Below are 22,794 nucleotides of genomic sequence, written 5' to 3'. Positions count from 1 at the left end.
TACTGCATTAAAATAAAGGAAAATGAAAGCAACCGTTCACATTTTGATAAAACCTCATGGAAAGTGTTTTTTGAGTCTCAAATATAATTAGTAACGCATGAGTTAGTGGTGCAAAGGTTTCTATTTGTTAATAAACACTAAAACAAAACAGTTAATGTTGAAATTGACTTACAAAATTAATGAATAGGCAACTTGAATTACGTATACGTTATACCTTGTATAATAGTTTTCGATTATTTGAAAAACCCTTAACCTTTACTTCATAAAAGTTGCGTATTTACTAATTTTTCAAGAGAACTTTAACATTGATTATTTCAGTGAATTAAAAATTTATAAATAGAAACATTTGTACCACCAACTCATGCCTTACTAATGATATTGGACTTCTAAGAATCAAAATGCGAGCGGTTCCTTAATTTTCTTTTATTAGCCGATTTTTATAACATCTTTTACGGTAGATTTATTTTGAAAACTTATTTATTGACATCATGCATGAGTTTTATTTCAGGCTGTGTTCATGGTAAAAATAATGTATTTTATTGATACAATTGCTTCATGGATGGAAATTTAATGATTTGTATTTAGTGTGTCTCGGTTAAGATGAAGACATCCCCTTATCTTCTTTACTTGCAATTCGAGGAATATCGAATTGAAATTTTACACAAGTACATAGAGTGTTATTAAGATCCTTAACCGAAATCTGAACATTAAACTCAACCTTCTAAAAATTGACAAATAGTACCGATTCTTAATATTTTCCTAGCGTTAGAAATGGTTAGAGATATCGAAAACATACCGAAATACTCATATACCGATTTTCATGACAAAATTAGTATTTTTAAATTTTTCATTATTTTGTTCTTACTTAAAATTTTAAGCCCGCCTCCTAAGCCAGCCTACTAAAATAAATCCACTTATTTTAAGCCCGCCTGCTAACACAAGAAAATTTATTGGTATCAGTGGATAATATAGACTAGTGTCAGTTAGTGACAGAAAAAAAACAACCTCTTACAGTTTGTCAATGAAAAGGGGCATATTTACAGCCATAATAATAAGTTTTTTTTATGCGTTTTACCTCAGAATTTTCGACTAGGTGAACCGATTTTGATGATTCTTTATCTGTTTGAAAGCTGGTGATTCCCCTGTGATCCTAGTTCTGACAACGGCATCCATGAGAAAACCATAAAAGTTTTAAAGTTGGTGGAGTTGGTGTCAGCCAAGCTAATGTAGCAAACTGTTCTGTCAAAGTTGTTTCCTTGGCTGACACTTCAAAAATAACTTTAATTTTAACAACATTATATTATCGTAATTTTTTTACATGTTAGTGCATATTAGTTTGTTTTAGAAAAGTTGTTCTTTTGAAGTCGGTTTTCTTTTTGTTAAAAGTTTTTTTTTTATATTATTAAATAATTTATTCCTCTTCCTAATGTTATCTTAATAATTTATATCACTTAATTTACGTCTATAAAAATGTATTATTTGTTGTAAACATAGATGAAAAATTATTTTTATGTAAGAGAATTTTATGATTTCCTTAACATTATGTAACTTACTTGATGATAATACTCACTTGTCTTCTTCAAAAAAAAAAACGTACATTTTATTTTAAAATTTATTTACGATCTTCATTTGTGTTTTTTTTTAATACGTCTTCTGCAATGAAATATATTACCTTTTTTGCTGGTAAGTATTTTATACTGTTTTCACTTGTGTCCGGTAAATAAACTACTTTCATGGTTACATTTACGAATGACATGGTTGTGTACAGCCAAAAGATAAATTTTAGTTAGAAGTAGTCAACAGAATCATCATTCTTATTCAAGTGTTATCATCGGCCATTTAAAAAATATTTTTATTATTTAAAAATTTTTGATATCTTGTACATGTACAAAATGCTTCAACCTGATCGTAGAGACCTGAAACTTGAAGGAACCTGAAACTTGGAACTTTGTTTTTGTATGACGTACGAATTGGATAAGATAGGATTTTCTGAAATTCTACCCATAAACGGGTGAAATAAGCGATGAAAGTTTGAAGAAAAAGCGTCATATTTGAGTCGACTACTTAACCGATTTTTAAAATTATTTTTAAAAAAATAAGGCTTCCGCACCAAAATAAAAAACGCATTAAATGGCGAACATTTATGATTATTTTTACAAATAACAAAAACAAAAAATATAACAAAAACTTAAAAATAATAAAAAAAAAATTATTGTAAATGCTCTTGCCTAAAGTAAGGAGGAAGGAAGCAGTGACTATAATTTTTTAACTCTATTGAGAATAAGCAAAAAAATGCATTTTTCTTGATACATTATTCATTCTGATACAAAAAGGATAATCGTTTTGTATTTAATCTGAATCGATTAATGCTAAAATAAAATTAGCTTCAACCCTTTTATTTCTGTCACCGTACCTTTATTCTCGTTTATCTTTCTATGAAAATTATACGGTTAAAGATAAGGAAAGAAAAATTCTAACTCAATACCTCACAAAAATACATTTTTTAGCCTATTTTGGATGAGGCAAACAATTATTGTCACCGCTTACAAAAAAAAAAAGTGTTTACTTTAAGGGTGGGAATTTAGCTAATTTTATTTCAAATGTATTCTAAATTATTTTATTTAGTGTGAATGAGGAAGTGAAAAATGATGAAATAATTGTGTACAATAATTTTGGCATATTTTTGAGATTAGTAAATTTTATTTTGAGCTCTTGTTAGCATTCCATGCACTTCAGTCGAATTTTTTTGTTCAATATTTTCGAACTTTTTTACAGATTTCTCTATATTGGCTGATAAAATTGATTTTAATTTATTTAATTCTTGATTTTCTTTCAATATAGTTGTCTTTAATCTCTCACTATGTAAACGTTTGCGCGGTATGGAGGGATTTACTTTGTCTTGGAGTTGGTGTGCTGTAACTTGCTGTTCTTTAGCTGCATGCCCTGTAACAAACATATATGGTTTTTTTTCATTAGGAAGAACATTTATTGTTAATATTAATTGTAAATTTCCAAGTATATTATTGTATTTTAAGAGATGTGCAGCTAATCTCAGGCAAATCGAGAATATTGGTTATATGGGCGGCTATGTTGATTTTCTAAAGAAAACTGCTGTTCGATGGAAAAATCAAATCAGTAGTTTTCGTCACGCACATTCAGAAATCAAATCACCTTTTATTTTCTCAGTATGCTAAAATTGCAGAGATACAAGGCTGTTATGTCTCTACTATTATGCTAGGAAACAAATTTGGTTTGAACGTAGGACTTTTATGATAATTTTATACATATTATATTAAAAAAGGTGATATCATGCTAACTGAATAATTTTTCCGGCTAATTATGGCCATATTTTTCTGTCTAAGTAAAACTGGATCCAAAGCAGTGAAAAGTTGCAAAAGAAAGATTTCATTTTGTGAATACTTATTAGGAACCATAAGTCAAACAGTTAGCAGCTCTTAAAGTCCACCCACTACTCTGCCTATAATATCTACGCCTAAATAACTGAATTATTTGCACATTATTTTCGTAAACTAGATTTTCGTAGAAAAAAAGTACCTGGAACTTCATATCTCAATGTTGGTATTGTTAAATAAATTGGTAATACATCATACATTTCAAATTTTTTATTTTTCTTTTTATCCGATAGCCCGTATAAACGCCTGGCATGGTTTACAACATCAAATTTTTTTAGAAATTCACTATGCTGCCGTACTTTTTTCGTTTCAACTGTCGACTCACTTCTTATACCTTTTGAGTCCAATTCATTTGTTTCAAAATCATTTTCTATTGCATTCTTAAATTTTTGTATTTCATTTTTACCAAATTCAAAAAATTCAACAGTTTTCACTTTCTTCGGTAAGTTCTGTAATAGATTATCGAATGATAAATGTAAGCCTGGATATGAATCGGATATTATTGACGCTTGAAGTTTTGTTGGAATTGTATAATCGGCATAAAAGTATGGATCTGTATCATCTGAGTGAGTTAAAAAGTTCTTTGATGTAGGTAGCACATTATGAAACTTTAGTCGTATACGCCTTTCTTTACCCATCGTGCTTTTAGTAGGTACTTAGGAAATTCTGTGTAAAATATTATCCAAATATCTGTATGTCATGTATAAAATGTATACACTTTGTTTACATTATTTCATTCAATTTTTTTCGAATTGCTAAAAATACAACTTGCTTGGTAACCGTATTTTTATATGGAAACATTTTTTCGGTTCCCATGTCAAAAACAAGCACCGATAATATAAAAAATTAAATGTTTTTGAACTAGAAAGTTTAAATGAAATTTGTTATTTTTGAAGTTAGAAATGTAAAAGTTAATATATCAATTTTTATTTCAAGAGAGCGCAACGAGCAACACGAATGAAAGACACGTTATTTTCCAAGGGGGTGGGAGATCGCATTATTTTCCTAGAATAAACGAATTGAATGGTAGAATTTGGATCTTTAAAGTTGGCATTGTGTATATTGTGAGTAGAATATAGTAGAGGATAAGTAAGATGAACTTAGATTCTCTAAGCGAATCAATGACTCACTAAATGAATCGTTTATGGAATTCATTTAAATGAATCATTAGCACGAGCGAAGCCGTGGACAAAAGCTAGCTTAACAATATGTGTCGCCTGTAAATGTAAAATTTCCAAGCTCCTCATATATGGTTATTGTGGAATAGAAATTCTTTAAAATTAGTTTTATTTATTTGTATGCCTATTCCAGTGTGTCATATTTTCATATTTCTAAGCAATAAATGTCTGACAATCTTACAATTTGTAAATTTATTCATTGAATGACTAAAATTATAAACAACCTGTATATACAAAACATAAAGTATGTCTATACCGTGTTATAGATTATTGGGTTGTTGACGTTTTGGTTAAGAACAAAAAAAAAAGAACGTTAGTCATATTTTGACAGTTAGGGATTTTCGTCAATGATTGAAATATGTAAAACAGTCAAAGACGCATTATATTTCTACATTACATTTGAGATTTCCATTTTTTTTCTTTCACTAAACTTAACGTAAAAACTTTATTTTAACCAGATTTATATATATAGCGCATATGTTATTTTCTATATTCGTTTTAGATATGAAAATCTAGTCAATATATTATATCATGCGTTGACAGTGCGTTTCAAAAATTCAAGAAAATATAGTATGAATGTAATTTCTTTAACACTTTCTGGCTATCTTGATTATTTGTTTCAACTTTAAAGTTAGTTTTATATAAGAATGGATAGATATTTTTTGCTATATCTAAACGAACTAACGGATTTACGGATTGGTTAGATTAGGAGATATGAATGACATACAACTTAAAAAAAAATTTTAAATGTCTCCTCTGGGTGTGATTGCGTTAGTCTGGGACAAATCATAGTATTTTTTTTTCTCAAATTTCTCTGAGACTAAATGTTTGTTATATATAGAATCAGAGACTCGATTTCAAAGGGCAGAGATTGTTTATTGTACAGTCTTGTAAATTCCGAAATAAACCTAGGACTAATCAATTTATTCGGTACATTTTTTCTTATAATGAGATTACTGCGAAGGTCCCAAGCTTTTATATGCAATAATAAGTAGGAAGTAAATGCTAGAAAAATAAATTTTTGTAATTATAGTTTACTAAAATAAGAGCATCGTTTTGAAAATTTGAGTTTTAATTTAGGTGAGTATTTGGAACAGGAAATTGGTATCTTTAGTATAAATACTATTAACATATTTCAAATATGAATATACCTTTTGCTTATATATATAGCCTTTTTTAAAATGACAGATTTTCAAATATTAAAATTGAAATAGGTACTTTCAAACGGTGTCCAAATTTAGCATATGACATTATACACCTATTTTAAATATGTAAAATGGTCTTATTTTCATTTTCAAAAAACGATTGAATTATGAAATCATTGAAAAGAAAGGTGAGTAGGATATAAGTTTTGATATTTTATTTAGTTATGAATAATACCGACATTTATATGGAGATGATGTTAAAGTATGTTTTTTATAAAACATGTTTATAAATGCATACATTCCTCGACAGTTTTTCTCTTGGTGTGTTGTAAAGGAGTTATGTAAACTTAGTAACGGTTATATAAGTGAAATTTACAAATTTAAAAAACCCCCGGCAAATGCAATTTATTTTTTGTAAACCAATTTTTGGAAATTTACCGTTTAAGGGCTACGATGCCACTGAGAAACACACAGACACACAGACACACAGACACACAGACACACAGATAAACACTTTAAACTTGTAACACTCCTTCTTAAATAAATATCAAAGTGATGGTCAAGGACATCAGATGAGATGAAAAGAATACTTAGAGAGCTATCATTTTCTGGGACAAATTTTTGGAAATATTTTAATTGAAATTGCAATATTTGAGTTGACTTTGTTCTTTTGAATTATTGTTTTGAATTACCTAATTATTTTACCTTTTCACTTTTCGAAATGAGTTGAGCCATGTTTATTTGACCATTCATTTCCATAGTAACTGTTTATATGTTAAAATTATTTGTCATGCCTTTTCCAAACTGAATCGATTTTGAAGACCATCGCCAATTTTTAGTTTGTTTGGGTACGGAACTCTTACCTCGCACTTGAAACATAGCTAAGAACACTCACTCCATTAAATTATCTTTCAAATGGAACCAAAACGATTAAAATATGTTCATCTGTTCAGGTGCTACGATGCCACAGACAGACACACACACAGCGGTCTAACTTATAACAGCTCCTTTTTTAGCTCGGGGGTTATTTTTAAAGAAAAACAACGCCAATGAAACAATGGCATTAGGAATATTTTGAATGAAATTTCACAGAAAATATAGTTGATATTCTATGTGCACGCAAACACATTTTTAAATCGAATTTTTGTACATGCATTAGTGTATGTAACCCCTTAAAAATATAACCACGCTGTGTATCCAAAAGGTGAATCAATATCTATAATATTATGGTTATGTGTTGGGTTGTGTTATTCTTACAGAAAGGATTTAGTTTTAAATGATTGTTTTTATAGTTTTATACATTTGTTTTGCAACTCTGTGGAATATGTATACAATGTGATTCAACCTTACTTAGAAATATGCATAAAAATACTGTAAACGATTAAATTCGATTTCGATAATTCTTTTCTTAGTGACAAATTAGTTAGTGTACTTCAAATTCACTAAAAATCACAAAATAAAAACATTTAACAAAAAATCAACCTACTTCAGAAGAAAAACTTGTTATTTATGGAGTCGGTGTCAGCCAACCTAATAGCAAATTGTTCTGTCCGAGTTGTTTCCTTGGCTGACACCGACTCCGAAAAGAATAATAATTTTAACTACATTATATTATCGTTATTTTTTTACTTTTTAGTGCATATTAATATTTTTTTGAAATGTTTTTCTTTTGAAGTCGGTTTTCTTTTTTCTTAAAAGTTGTTTTTAATTTTTTCAATAATATTTTTATTTGAAAAACCGATGTTGCCAATTTTGACCGACATTCATACATTTTACAAGTATTTTTTTGGTATATTGGTTGATCAGGTTTTAAATCCTTCAGAAGGTAAATGAAGCTAAAAGTAAATACATAAAATATTAAATTTTTCTCTATTTGGTAATGGAAAACACTTATCATTTCATTGAAAAATATATTCTATTCGAAATACCGAACTCTGATTTTATTAACGATTTGTTCCATATTTCTAAATACAGAAAGCTCAGTAAATCATTTTGTAAGTTCAAAAACATAGAAAAAAATATTGAAATAAATGAAATGTGAAAGGTAATTTTTTTATATTTTTATAAAAAAAAAAAACATAATATTTATTAAAATAGACAACTTTGCTTCGGGTGTATTTATTATACCTCAAACAATTTCTTTTTATTTATTTCTTGCGTTTTTTTCTTGTATCAGTGAAAATAATTTTTTGTATTTCGTACAAATTTAAACGATAGAAAAATGGCATTCATTGCAATATATTTTAATTTTCAATTGACAAATAAATAAAAAGTACTGTTTTGGGGTGGTCACATATGTTGCCCTTTTTTGTATGTAATTTTCAGCGGATACTTACGGGTAATATTGTTTTCAAGCAAATAAAAATTATTTATTTACGTACAGTTCATTGAACTTGATTCAACAGGAGAGAAAATTGAAAATACATTCTCTTAACCATTAAAATTGATTTAAATCAAATATCCTGCAAATTATTAAATTTAAATTAAATCTGAATTAGATGATTTTGTCTCAAGCAAAAACGTTTTCACTGCTTTTTTATAGATTTCTTGTGTGACGTTAGACAATATGGTTATTTCAATTTATTGGTTGAATAGTCATACCGGAAATTGAAAAAATCAAGTGAATGACCTCATGTTTCGTTTTTCTTCCTTTTTCATTTAAGAACTACTATACAAAACTGTTTTATAAAATGTTTTTGATTCAGTTAGAGTAAATTTTGATCTTTAGTAAGAGAAACTCTATCCTTTGATTGAAGAGTTTGATCTTGCCGTTGTCCGTTTCCAATATATTCAGGTAAAAAAAGTCAGCGGGCAAATATTTCAACAGATCCCGTTTAAAATCAATAGACGTAATATAATTTAAAGAGATGCATAAACTTTAAGAGTATATATATAAAATATAAAATTTTAAAATATTATAATTTTGTATAAGTTTTCAAAAAAAAAAAATTTAAGTGAACGAATATTATTTGAATATTAAATTTAAAGAATGTCATCTGATGAACTTGGTTAGCGTTTGTGTTACAATTTACTTTTAAATTGAAATCTAGAACGTGAAATGCAAATATAAAAAAAAATGTGTATTAAAAACTTCAAAGAGCTTTTTCATTTCTCTTTCAAGAGTTTTTGTTTCATTATTAATTAATGTTTTGTTAATTAACTGCAGTTGTTTAATTGCATATACACACATAAACTAATGGAGTTTTAGTAAAAGAAAGAGTGTTTCATATTATTTTTTTGTACGGTGTGTTTATATTAAAGATTAGACGCAAAGTAGTCAAAAATAAGCAGCGATAAGAAAATAAATTTTTTAATTTATCTTAACTTATTAAACGTTCTATTTAAAAACATATAAAAAATACACGATTGGGTCAAAAAAAAAATTATTTGATAGTAATTAAGCATTAGTACAATAAAATTCTGGATATTAAAATTGGTTTAGAATGAAAAATTGGATATTGCTTTCAATTTTGCAATAAAACAAGACAAAGAACAAAATTTTTCTTGGAAACGAGAATGGATTAAAATACGGATTGTCCGTTCACTAGCTTTACAAAACCTATGTAGGTAATTTGGATCTCATTTTTATAAAACATTCTATATACTTCTTTCTGTAAATATCAAAAGGATTTGAAATTTGAATAAATGCTCATTTTGTAACTTCCTTGATATTTCATTGATTCTACAGTAAAAGTCAAATAGAATGTCTAGACAAAATTCATAAATTAGAAAACATTGTTTTGAAATTTCATATTCTTGAATCATTTGTTTTTCCCACTATATTAATTTTATAATTTACTGTCCTTTTAATATGTTTTATGCGAATTATCGATCCATCCCCTTGCCAAGCTAAAAAATCTAGTACCGGCGCAAAATGGTTAGAATTTTGGCCCTACCACTCTTGAGGGTACGTGGTAATAGTTCGAAAGAAAACCAGGAGAATAAAAGACCCCTTGACTCTTATTTAATAAATTTAACATTTTTTTGATTAACCCAAAGAAAAATTCCTTGAACTGTTTCCTCTGTTCAGATTCACTGGATTCACTGTTATAAAACCGCTTTAAAGAATCAATTTTGAAGCTATTACGACGCTTTTTGAATTGATTTGTGAATTTGAGATGAGTATTTATATCAATTACAAGTGCATCTTTGGTTTTGAAGATATTAATTGTCAGTTTCCCTTGGGCATGGAAATGAAGGTCGTATACTATCACCCTGACTTTGTAAATGACTTTCACTGTAATTAAATTAATATTCCATATACGAATATAAAATATAGCGAGTAAGGTAATAAATAATAAAACAGTCATATTTTCATTTTTATTTTCCCGATAAACTAATAAAAAGTTTAATTAGAATTTATATATTGATATTCACTCGTTAAGTTTATCGTAAGTAATTAACTTATCCATATGATGTATATATATATATCGTTTCTATTGATCATGATGATGACGGTGGAGCTAGCTTATGTAGCTGTTTTCAATTAAAATTGTTAAGTTTTTAATAGAATGGTGTGTTTTTATAAATTATTTATAAAAACATATCGCTTTTACTTTGATAATTCAAGTTTTATAATAATAATTGGAGAGTATATCTTACCTTCAATATTAAAAAAAAAAAATTAAATTATAAAAAATAAAAGTTTTATAAAATTTTAATACAAGATATTCTTTTTGTTAATAATCAATAATTTTTCCAATTTATACCTCGTCTCTAAAAAAACAACGACATAAAAATGCTAAAACGAACCTATTACTGATTTTTTACGTGAAAAACTCATACAAGTGAAATTTACAGAATTTAAAAAATCCCCGAAAAAAATTTCGGGCATTCTTCATTAAATTACCTTTTTTCTTAAAGCATTTTGAAGACCATCGCCAATATTTTTTGGTTTTTTTTCGAGTACAAAACTCTAAACTCGCACAGGACATCTAACTAAAAACACTCTCCGTTAAATTATCTTTCAAACGAAACCAAAAAAATTAAAATTAGTTCATCCGTTCAGGCGCTACGATGCCTTAGACAGACACACGCACATAGCGGTCAAACTTATAACACCCTTTTTTTTAGTTCGGAGGTTAAATATAGGATAAAACATCTCCAAGATAGCCTAAACAAAGGCAGACAGAAATAGAGACACAAAAGAAACGCCAAATATTTTCTAAGAGATTTTTTTCATCTAATGAGTCGTTAGTCAATTATTTATTTCCTTCAAAGTGTTTTCCTTTCATTTATATTTTCCTTTTATTGGATTAAAGAAAAATAATCTCAAAATTGCGCTAAAATTTCATAAAAAATAGAAAAAAATCTTAGATTTGGGATAGTTATTCAAAATATAGAGTTACTTCCAAATATGTTGGCTTTTTTAAGTTTAATAAATTGGCAAAACACCCATGTTGAACGTATTTTAAAAGATATAAATGATTTGAAACATTTACAAAAAAAAAGTTTCGAAACTTATGTTGTAATAAAAAATGTTGTGTAGAATTAAATAGTACTATATGGCTTTATTTAATTTAAATAAAACTCAGAAATGTTATAATTATCATAAGCTATTTTTAAATAATTCTTCAAACTTGATTATCATTACAAAGTGTGGAACTTTTCTTAAATTATATACAATAGATCATTCAAGTCGGTTTTAGTCTGCTAAGCTTCATCTAGAAATATTATGAGAAATATCAGACCTTGTATTTATTACCTTAAAAATACCATCTTGAAATTCTGATAATAAGCGCCAAATGGTCAAGTGACCGTGGTATCCGTTCCACATGCGAAGGTTAGTCGAATCAAAAACCAGCGACGTATATAAAAAAAAATTATATTTTGTAACTCAAAAAGTACACAAAATTTAATTTTACGATACTAATAAATAAAAAAATTAATTATTGTGTAAAGAACTAAAAAATCAGACTTTGTTTCTCCAAAAAGTAGTTTATAGTGTTAAATTCAAAGCGTGAGGTGGTCTTTATCTGAAAAATCAGATTATTTAAAGAATCAATGTACCACTCTACGCCTTGAAATATTCATTAAAATTAAAATTATTAATCAAGCTTGCTTCATTGGTTTTTAAACTTGAAGTAAAAAGAAGTGGAAAAAATTTTAGACAAATGTTATTCAGTATTTCTTAAAGATTTTTGTTTTTTCACCACAGGGATCAAGCATTCACTTCGCTACATATTAAGATGGTGGATAACCCTTTTGAAATCCAAGGAATTTTAAATTAAATGTTCTGGAAATGTATGCCTACTTCCAAACTTGGAAATTCAATATCGTTGCACATATGCATAATTTTGATTTGGTTTTCGTAGAAACAGATAAGCAACAACGCTTTTGATAGAATATCTGCTTTTATCTCGAAGTAGGTTTACACCATGAAATTAATTTAAGCTAAAACTTTACTCAATCATAACTGATTCTCCTAGTATGTTTCAAAATACCACTTAGACGTATTGAAATGAAAACAAACCTATAATAATATTAATATTTAATTTATGTGCGTAGAATTTTGATATAAATTGCAAACTAAAGTTGTAAGTAATTTGCACTAAACAATATGTGTATACAGCATATATATGTATAAGTGTATACATTATTACTAAAACTAATGTCTCGTTATATACTTTTGTAATAAATTCTCAACCACAAAACAGATGTTACTTTAGAAGGTGGTAGGCAGACAAGCAAACGATGATCATACGACTTACTTTTGTAGCAGAGAAGAAATGAGGAATATTCGGGAGAAAGTCCAACATAGTTTAAGGAATGAGAGGAGGTATGATAGATGGATGAATGTTATATACACCATCATAGTAGTTGTTATAATACTTATACATATAAAGTGTAGATATGTTCCTTCTGATCCCTTGGATGTCATCACGCAAAAAACAACTTAATGTTTCAGATTTTCTCATCGAGCACATAACATGCCAGTTATAAGAGAATTCTTAGTTAACGATAACGATACTCTTCTATGTGTAAGCGAAGTGATATACGTATTTATGGTTGTCCGTGGTGAAGTCGAAATATGCTGTACAATTTTTTACGTCTATATATCGTTAACAACGACAAAAAGGAGGTACTGTTTTTGCTTGCGTAAAGAATCGATGTTGAAGATATATTGGATGATGACATTTTAATACACAAGTCTTAAACTCTCGATACACCAAAAATGAAAAATATAAAATTTCAATCTCTATAAACAATAATGACTTGCCCATCAATGGAAATTCTTATTAGAAATAGGAGCAATTAGTAGACACAAAAATAGAACTGTAACGGCTGCCATTATGTAGATTAAGAACGACATAGAACGACAAAAAAGACCACCAGGTATTTTCTAAAAGACTTTTTTCCCATTTCTGATATTGGATAAATGATTTAAATAATATATAAGAAGCTTTAATTTTATTCACGGATAGTACGGCTGTCAAAATATCACTTTTGTCTATCAAAATCTTCTAAGCCCTTTAGTCGGTTTATTTTTAATTTTGGTCAGTCATGTTTCTCAAGAATGAGATAATTATATTTTTGTTGACTTCAAGTTGGAAATATTTTGATTTGTATATCGAAGTCGTATGAATATTTGACACCAGGCTTTTTAATGTATTGTATATATTCAATTTATGTTAGTTTGTTTTGGTATTTTCATACTACAAAGTATAAAGTGTAATTAATTTATCGTCAAAAGATGGTTTTTTTTTTTACTAGGAGAATTTGATAATGTCCTCTCTTTTGTATTTAGTAAAATTGTGGATAGAATGAATTATCACATTCATTAACGGTGGTCATCTTTTGTTCTTGATGTTTTTGTTTCAGTATTTAAAAAAATAGGAAGTATTTTTGATAAATTACTTTTTTTATACAAAATGTATAACCAGAAAAAAAAAAGGAAATTTAATAATAATTAGCTAAAAAATATTACTACAAAGCTCAAAGAATTTCTGGAAAAAAGTTCCACCTTATTCTAGTTTAATAACAACTGAATAAAATTTGATTACTGAAAATACATAAAATTTGAAAAATTTGGTATTTATAACCTTATAGCATCAGTGAAATCGGTTTTCGTAATTTCGAAGAGTTGCTAAAACAAAACTAGCTGACGACAGTGTAAGAAATTATTAATGTTTTTCTACTTTTAATTTCTATCATGCGTTAAATGTAAATAAATCCTATAAAAAGACCTCCATTGAATGTAAATAATCACACATCAAAATTAATAAGCAAATGTGCCAAATTTAGGTCAATCCTGAAGTTATAAGGACGATTTATGGTTAGCAGATTTCTTTCCCCTTTCACAGAGTATGAATACACCTTGTCTTAAATAAATTAAAAAACTGCATGCTTTCATTGCTAAAATACATCAATTCTATTCCTTTGATAACACATCATTTTGCATTTTGAATTTGAAAACTGCAATCACTTATTTGAAAGTGGTCATTTACACTTAAAACAAACTGTTACCACTTTAAAATAAAATTAGTTAAAACAACAACCAAAATTAAATGAGACTAACTTAAGTCATTTTACTACCAAACATTTCTCCCGAAAGGACAAACTAAATAGCAACTAATATGCGATGAAAAGATGTGAAATTATTAACATTATGCTACAGTCATAAGCTCATAAATTACACATTACCTCGTAATTAAATATCAATTATGTTACAGTAAAAACTTTTCAAATCGATGAGAATACAAAATAGCAGCTACAGTTCTTAAGAAATAATCCATTGCTATTCCTAACGTGAGTTTCATCTATGCTTTTTTCAGCAACAATGATAATTAAAACTTTTTATAAAGGTTTTATCCTGATTCCCTTTTTATTCCCCATATAAAATTCCCGCAGAAAATTTTGCCTTTATCATAGTTTTCCATTTATGTTCAACGACATTCAGCCTAAAAAGTATCGCGGCTTGGTATACCCAGAGATGGCTTTTGGCAAAAAAAACTATTTAGGCAAACATCGCGTACTTGAATCCAAATTGTAAACTTGACGCTGTGAGATGATTTCGATAAAAATTAAGATATAAGGCCTTATCAATTTGGTTAAAAATTTCGTTTCTAAGATGAAAATTTTTACTGGGTATTTTTCATATCTGTATTGAATTTGAGCGCCGTCTTGTCGCAAATATGAACCATCATCGCCCCTAAAACAGCTGTAAAGCAAACATTCAAAAATTGAAAATACTGTTAATTTATGTCAAATAACTTTTTTTTACTGTTTTTTTATTAATTTTACAATTATTTAGAAAATTTTAAAAAATAGTATATTAAACATCAAGGGAGCAAAAGTATAGAATGTCTCAGATCTCATGTTCATTATCACCCGAGGCGAAGCCGGGGATGACAAGCATGAGATTTGAGCCATTATTGACGTGCTCCCGTGGTGTGTATACTTTTTTTCACCCCAATGGAAGTGGAAATCGGTAACTTCGTTTTGCACAGTGGGCAGAAATTGACACTTTCTGCCCGGAGGTTAGAAAAGACAATTTTGATTCATCGAAGAAATAAAATAATAATAAAAATTTTTATAAATTGAATTAAATGAAGTGTATAGCAATTACACTTCTTAATAATATCAATTATTAATAATAAAAAGGTTATAAAAACCGATAACTTCAAATCCATTCAATGCGAACAGGAAGAATTTTCACTGTATTTTCACTCAGAAAATAGATTTAAACATAGAATTCTCTAAATCTCTACTAGAATATGAATAAAATACGATAAAGTCACTGTATTTTACCTGACTGGTTAATCATTATATTATTTAACTAAGTTATACACATTATATAATTATTAAAACTTAAAACTATAGAGAAGATAGTAAATTGAAATGTGTGGTCAAAAGTCTTGTCTCTTTAACTAACCAAAATCTTAACCTAGTGGTGGTGAGTGTTATATATGATCTTACATAAATTATACATTTCTAAACTATTAAACTAATATTAAAGAAACTTTAAACATTTAACTTAATTTAAAATTTCCATAAAGGTTGTTCAACATACTGACTGTGAAAACTATTATTTTTTTGCTTCAGTTTATAGGCTGTATAATTTTAGCACCTTCAAATTTTAAGGTTTTGGAAATTTTCATTGGCTACAATGTTTGTTATGCTTGTTTAAAATTTTTATTATTCTACCATGCATATGACATATACCAAGGTGACATATTATTCTACCATGCATATGACATATACTAAGTTTAGTCCCAAGTTTGTAACGCTTAAAAATATTGATACTAAGAACAAAATTTTGGTATAAGTGTTCATAGAATCACCTAATTAGTCCATTTCCGGTTGTCTGTCTGTCGTCTGTTATCTGTCCGTCTGTCATTATGATTACTCAAAAACGAAAACAGATATCAAGCTGAAATTTTTATAGCGTGCTTCGGACGTAAAAAGTGAGGACGAGACCCATCTTGTAATTATAAAAAATGTTCCTTATAAAAAATTAAACATTTTTTGTTTGAAACATTTTTTCGTAAACATCACTGTTTACACATGAGAGCGCAAATTATGCGAAAATTGTAGTATTATATGGGTATATCAGTTATATGTGTGTGACATGGTATGTAAGTATATGTAATGTACTTACATACCATGACAGAGTAATCAACATTGTCTACACATGGTATTTCAACAGTTAACTCAGTCAATTGTTTGTTTTCACTTGTTTTTTCTTGAACTTAAATGAACAAATGAAAAAAAAGTATGCGCTAGTAGGTGCTACCTTCACACAGTTCACCTTTAAACGCAGTACGACAAAGTTTTAATTTTTATATAAATTTTTTTCTTGCTCTTGTGATATTGAAGAAAGTTTTAATTAGAAGTTGTATATTTTTTATTCTAAGCATAGTTTTGCAGGTATTATTATTGTATTTTTAATAAAGACTTTTTTGTTTAAATAGAAAATGCAGTTTTTCAATAGAGGTAATAAAGCATTTATGCAATTAACTTTATTAGTATAATTAATTTTCATAGTGCCCCAGTTTTGTTATTAATAAGAAAAATGTTTTAATTCGTTGTATCTCGAAATTAGTTGACATTTTTCTCATTGCTACCATCATTTTTTCATTGTATCTTAATCTTCAATGTCTTTCTTGGGCGGATTACTATTTCTGTCAACTGAATGTTCAGTTGACCAGTTTCTTTTACCAGGTGTTGAATTTGTTTTATAGCCACTGTAACACTTGTTTGGTGTATAGTAATAAACTATTGAGTCGAGCAACGTTTAAGCCCCTTTTGATTTCTAAACATAAATTAACTAACCTTTGTGTCTAAGCTGGTTAAATCAGACCTGCTTCCGAGTGCATTGCCGGTTCTATTCCATCAGTCGCAAGAAAATGTTAATTTAATAAGCTGTTGAGGGATCATGTAGCTCATGGCATAAACGCTGCATTCAATCTCAGAAAATAAGTAAGGTGCATAGTCAGCATCAGGATCTAATTGTGTCTAACGCGAATACACCAACCTAACATAAATTAGATTATGGACCTATATTTTTCAGACCCTGGTGGATTGATTATCTTATTTTTCTGAGGTAACAAATAAATAATTATTTGAGGAGTGCTCAAAACGATTTTCTTATATTAGTCGATAACACCATCTGTAATATATCTTTGGAACATTGTAAATTAATAGCTTTCCGCAATTTTTTTCACCCGTTGATATTTAATTATAAACTTAACCTTACCATATTACCATATTATTTTATAGAATATAAATAAATAATTTACAACATAAAAGAGGAGTTGCCATAATGCATAAACACAGACACAAGTAAGAACCAAAAGGATAGAATAAACGTTACTGTTGTGTTGATATACAGAATGTTCGATTTACATCTAGGCATAGAAATATCACGAGTATGACAGAATACATGCGTTAAGTAATGCATTTAAGTGAGAGGTATTATATACATGTGTTGAAGCTTGGATATGCGTTGAGACAATTGTAAGATGCTTGGAGAATGAGAGTTTCTTAGTTGAATAGATGAACTAAAACAGATAAGCCACAATAGAGGCCACTTTTGCAATTTCATATATCACCTATAATACCTCTTATTTAGATGCATTACTTAACGCCTGTACTCGTGATATTTATATGCCTAGATGTATATCGAACATTCTGTATGTGTTACAATCAAGTAAAACCGAATACAAACTAGTATAATGTATATAACAGACGTGCAATATAGTTACAATGTGCAACTTTCTGTTAACGATATTACTTATAAGTAGCCATAATTAACGTAGTAACAATGTTACGAATGTGGATAGACTTAAATAAAATGGTGGCATGTATAATATGGTGGTAACTAAGGGGTGTACATATGATTCTATATTGGTGTCATGTAAAGGTTGATTAGTTTTGAATTCCAATGATTGAAATTAAAAGAGAGGTTTAGGAAGTAAGAAGCGCTTGTGTATCTGTCTTTGGCTACGGAATATGTTTTTAAAATAAAAATAATTATCGCTTTCATTTTCTGTATTGGAAATTTTTTTGCGTTTTTCTGGATTTTATCAAAGGGTACCCCTTAAAAAAATTGCATTTTTTTTATCTCCAATTTTGATAAAACTCAGTATATAAGATAATTTTGACCCCAAAAGTACAAAAATCGGGTGCATTTGATGACTTGCCGAATAGTTTTTGAGATACGGACTAAAATCGATCCAAATATTGCCATATTTCAGAAAGTCTCCATCGAATCATTAAATTAACTTGATTTTTATACTTTTTGGATCAAAATTACCCCATCCACCGAGTTTCATCAAATTCCAAAAAAAATTTTTTTTTTTCGTTTTTCTCGATTTTTTTAAAGGGATACCCCTTAAAAAAATTGCAAAAATTCGAAAAATTTTTTTTATCTCCAATTTGGATAAAATTCAGTATATAAGATAATTTTGAACCAAAAAGTACAAAAATCGGGTGCATTTGATGACTGGCCGAATAAATTTTGAGATACGGACTAAAATCGATCCAAATATTGCGATATTTCCGAAAGTCTCCATCGAATCATTAAATTAATCTGATTTTTATCCTTTTTGGATCAAAATTACCCCATCCACCGAGTTTCATCAAATTCAAAAAAAAAAATTTTTTTTTCGTTTTTCTCGATTTTTTTAAAGGGGTACCCCCTTAAAAAAATTGCAAAAAATCGAATAATTTTTTAATCTCCAATTTGGATAAAACTCAGTATATAAGATAATTTTGACCCAAAAAGTACAAAAATCGGGTGCATTTGATGACTGGCCGAATAGTTTTTGAGATACGGACTAAAATCGATCCAAATATTGCGATATTTCAGAAAGTCTGCATCGAATCATTAAATTAACCTGAATTTTATACTTTTTGGATCAAAATTACCCTATCCACCGAGTTTCACCAAATTCCAAAAAAAAAATTTTTTTTCGTTTTTCTCGATTTTTTTAAAGGGGTACCCCTTAAAAAAATTGCAAAAAATCGAAAAATTTGTATATCTCCAATTTTGATAAAACTCAGTATATAAAGTAATTTTGACCCCAAAAGTACAAAAATAGAGTGCATTTGATGACTGGCCGAATAAATTTTATGATACGGACTAAAATCGATCCAAATATTGCGATGTCTCAGAAACTCCGCAAACCAGTTTGTATATATCTATGTGACTTAAATTGTATATAGTATCAATAGTTTCTTTAGTGTTAAAAGTTTGGATCTACCTCTACTAGTTTTTCCGGGAATAGAGCAAACTGTTCGAATACTTTAACAACATTATAAACCAGCAGGCTCAATATAAATCCAAAGTAACCTGTTCCTTCGCAATGGGGCTCATTTGTAATGACCAATTTGAAAACACCCTATTTATACATTCGAACTTTCAAGATGATCGTAAAAAACGAATTTGTTAGAAACTACCAACCACAATAAACTTTAACGTGGAAAGTACAATTCAAAAGGTATTTAATTTCATAATCACCTGTATAAATAAGATAAAACAGATAATACCATACAGTTTCTTGTACTTTGTTGTACACCAGTTGGTTTCTTACTTGTTCTAAAGCGAAATGTAATTGCTTTAACGTCTTCGGATGTTACTTTTTGAATGTATATATACGGATATAGTAGTACGTTGTTATAGTTCGTACAAAACGAAGTGGCACCGAGCAAGAGAGAGTGTATGATGTATATGTATGTGCACTCGTATCTACACTCTCTCTTGCTCGGTGCCACTTCGTTTTGTACGAACTCTACATATATGTGCTGTATAGAAAATACTTGCTTGCTTCTAGTAGTGTGTCGGATCGGTTACAATTTCACGGCCAATAAATATGTTACATTTTAATATCACTTCATAATAATATTACATGATAAAGAAGCAATTTTCCTACCGTTTGAAATTTATTGTGAATTAATAAACTAAAAATTGTATACAAAGTCTGCTCTGACTTAATAAAATTTCACTTATTTAGTCAGGCTCGAAAAACATAAATGAAATGAAAAAAAAGCTGAATTTTTTTTTCAAGAAGTAGAATTGTTTTTATACCATGCAAATACGAAATATATCAAGGTATATTAAATTATATTTTGGGTATAGGTGTTTACAAAATCGATTTCCGGTTGCCCGCCTGAATGTCTTTCCTTTTGTCTGCCTGTCAGAAACAAAAAGAGATACCAAGCTGAAATTAAGCAACGTAGGTTATTTGAAACAAACGATACACAAACGATTGCTTAATCAATTCTATCTGTACATGGTATTTCAACAATTTACTCAGTCAATGGATGGTTTTATTTCAGAATATGAATTAATTTTAGAAATGCAGTTGCTTATTACTTTCTACGGTTTCATAAATATTTCTTATGATATTTAAATTAGGTGTGACGTTACTCAATTTAAGCTTCTAATTTCCTTGGTTTGAAAAATATTTAGTGTCATCAATAAGAACAATTAATGTCGGTAACGTTTGGTAACATATAAAATGATGTTGTATAACTTGTTACCTTGTAGTCCTTGTAAGTAAAGTAGGTAGTGAGGTAAGATTGGTAGGAGTTAGATAGGTAATTGTAGGAATCAGCAGGACTTAGTTGTTATAAATCCACCTGCGTCGTCATCACATTTGGTCAAAAACTTTACCGGACAATAATTTATTGTTAGTACACGTTTTATATCTAAAACATATTAGGGGAAAGTAATGGACTTTTCATAACTTCAATAAATATTACTTGCTTGAATATATGGTATTTGTTTTCATTTTTCTTTTTATTGTTAGTTGTTTTATTTATATCGTAAGCACACAGATGTTTTGTTATTTTTATTGTTCAGCTTTGTAAGAATGAATATAGCTATCAAATATTATAAAGTTTACAAAAATATTATTTTTCAAACTTAATCTAATAGCGGTCAATAATTTGTTTTTTTGCCGTTCAGAGCATTTTATATATACTTTTCATGAAAGAAAAGTTTTTTTCCACGTTCCAAGCATAAACTTTCTTATGAGAGAAAGTTTTAGAATATAAAATTTATCAGTTATATTATACTAGAGTGATACCCACCATCTTCGCTAGGTTTAAAAGTAAAGATTGACAAACATTGCTCTCGCTTATCCCTTTTCTATAATACTCGAATTAATGGTAAGGATTATTTTACTCAGGTAAAATATATATATGGTTTTCTATTTTTTTTAAAGTATAATAGTCGTAATTATTCATTGAGTGTATCAGAAAAGGTCGCCGTGAAATATTTTATATTGACTATTTTGACAGATATCTGTAATTTATGGTAATGTCAAATTACAAGCAAAAACTTGGTATTTCAAATTTTGAAAACAGCAAAGGCAACATCCGGCAACTCTTTGAATAATGATAGCGAATATTGATGTTCAATTGGACAACATGAAATTTTGAGTACCTTAACGTCTCAGGTATACAAAATGTTCAAGTTTTTAATCCTCATACTTTTCAAACTCATTTTCTTTTAGAATCCGATCTTATCAATAAATTTAAACTTAAGAAAATAAAACGACTGTTGTTTGCTTATCTTTTTAGTTTTGAGTTTTATATTTTAAAGTTTCGATGACAAAATGTGTGAAGTTTTACATTAAACTTAAAATTATTTTCTTTATTATAGGTAAGAAATTATCTACTTTGTATGGTTCAATCATTCTCGAGACTCGATATATACTTATATTGATTGGTAAGGTAAGCAGAGGATTATTTATTTTTGAAAATTTTGTACATTGTTCACTTAAAATTATTAATGTTTATTCATACTTATGGATAATTCGAACATGTGTAATTAAGTACAAATTACAAATGCTACTTAATATTAATGTAATGGGAGTTAAATATCATTTGACAAAACAATAATTACCTAAAAAGCAATTTATTAAATATTTATAAAATAAAATCAATAAAACAACCCTTGTATAAACATTAATTGAATTATAATTGTTTTAAAGCAAATGTAAGATTTTACTAACCAATGCAATGGTGTTTAAACTTGACATTGTGTGTACACGAAATACAGAAATATAATTAAGTGAATATTTTTAATTTATGTTTCGGTTAATTGAAATATTGATTCAAAAAATTGAAAATTACATTACCAATAATTTTCAATTCATTCGATAATCTCAAACATTCTGAAAATCGAATCTTCCCCATTTGAAAATCGAATGATTTTTCAGAAATAAGACACAACAAAATCTTCATTTTTTTAAAACCAAAATTTCCTTTATTTATCCTCTAAAATGTCGGACAAAATTAAACATAAAAGAAAATTCGCTCTATTAAAATGTTTATTTAATTCAGCTTTATTAAATTCATTTAAATACCACAGAAATCATAAGTGAATATTAGTTATTGTTCATAAATAAGGGCTGACTGATCAGCCCTGTTCTAACACATAACTGACTGACAATCATAACTGTTATTTATATGCAATATACAATTTGTATAACAATTTTCAGCTGTAGTAAATTCATTTTAGTAGTACGTAAAACTTAACCATTTCGATATCATATATCTGAGCCCTGTTCTATCGTTCGCTTGACAGACCGCAATATGTGTGTGTAC

At 28.2% G+C, this 22,794-nt stretch overlaps 2 protein-coding genes across 2 annotated transcripts in view; one reads left to right on the top strand and one right to left on the bottom strand.

Annotated features, from left to right (window-relative positions):
- Positions 1-22,794, top strand: part of LOC123294175 (roundabout homolog 2-like) — a 560,947-nt gene that overhangs the window by 221,376 nt on the left and 316,777 nt on the right. The window lies entirely within an intron of this gene.
- LOC123294176 lies at positions 2,247-4,147 on the bottom strand. Its single transcript, XM_044875282.1, has 2 exons — positions 3,556-4,147; positions 2,247-2,943 (listed from the first exon to the last, which is right to left on the bottom strand). Exons 1-2 carry the CDS (start codon positions 4,049-4,051, stop codon positions 2,690-2,692), a joined length of 750 nt encoding a protein of 249 aa, XP_044731217.1. The 5' UTR covers positions 4,052-4,147; the 3' UTR covers positions 2,247-2,689.

Source organism: Chrysoperla carnea, chromosome 2 (genome assembly GCF_905475395.1).
Source record: "Chrysoperla carnea chromosome 2, inChrCarn1.1, whole genome shotgun sequence".
Classification (NCBI taxonomy): domain Eukaryota; kingdom Metazoa; phylum Arthropoda; class Insecta; order Neuroptera; family Chrysopidae; genus Chrysoperla; species Chrysoperla carnea.
The sequence above is the reverse complement of the archived record's forward strand: the minus strand, read 5'-3'. Positions and strand labels throughout refer to the sequence as shown.

Bases quoted from the DNA above. Each gene is read 5' to 3' on its own strand.
- LOC123294176 (XM_044875282.1), bottom strand. From the start codon at position 4,051: ATGGGTAAAGAAAGGCGTATACGACTAAAGTTTCATAATGTGCTACCT. The intron at 2,944-3,555 runs GTACTTTTTTTC...TGTTTGTTACAG, and splicing joins ATTGAGATATGAAGTTCCAG to GGCATGCAGCTAAAGAACAG.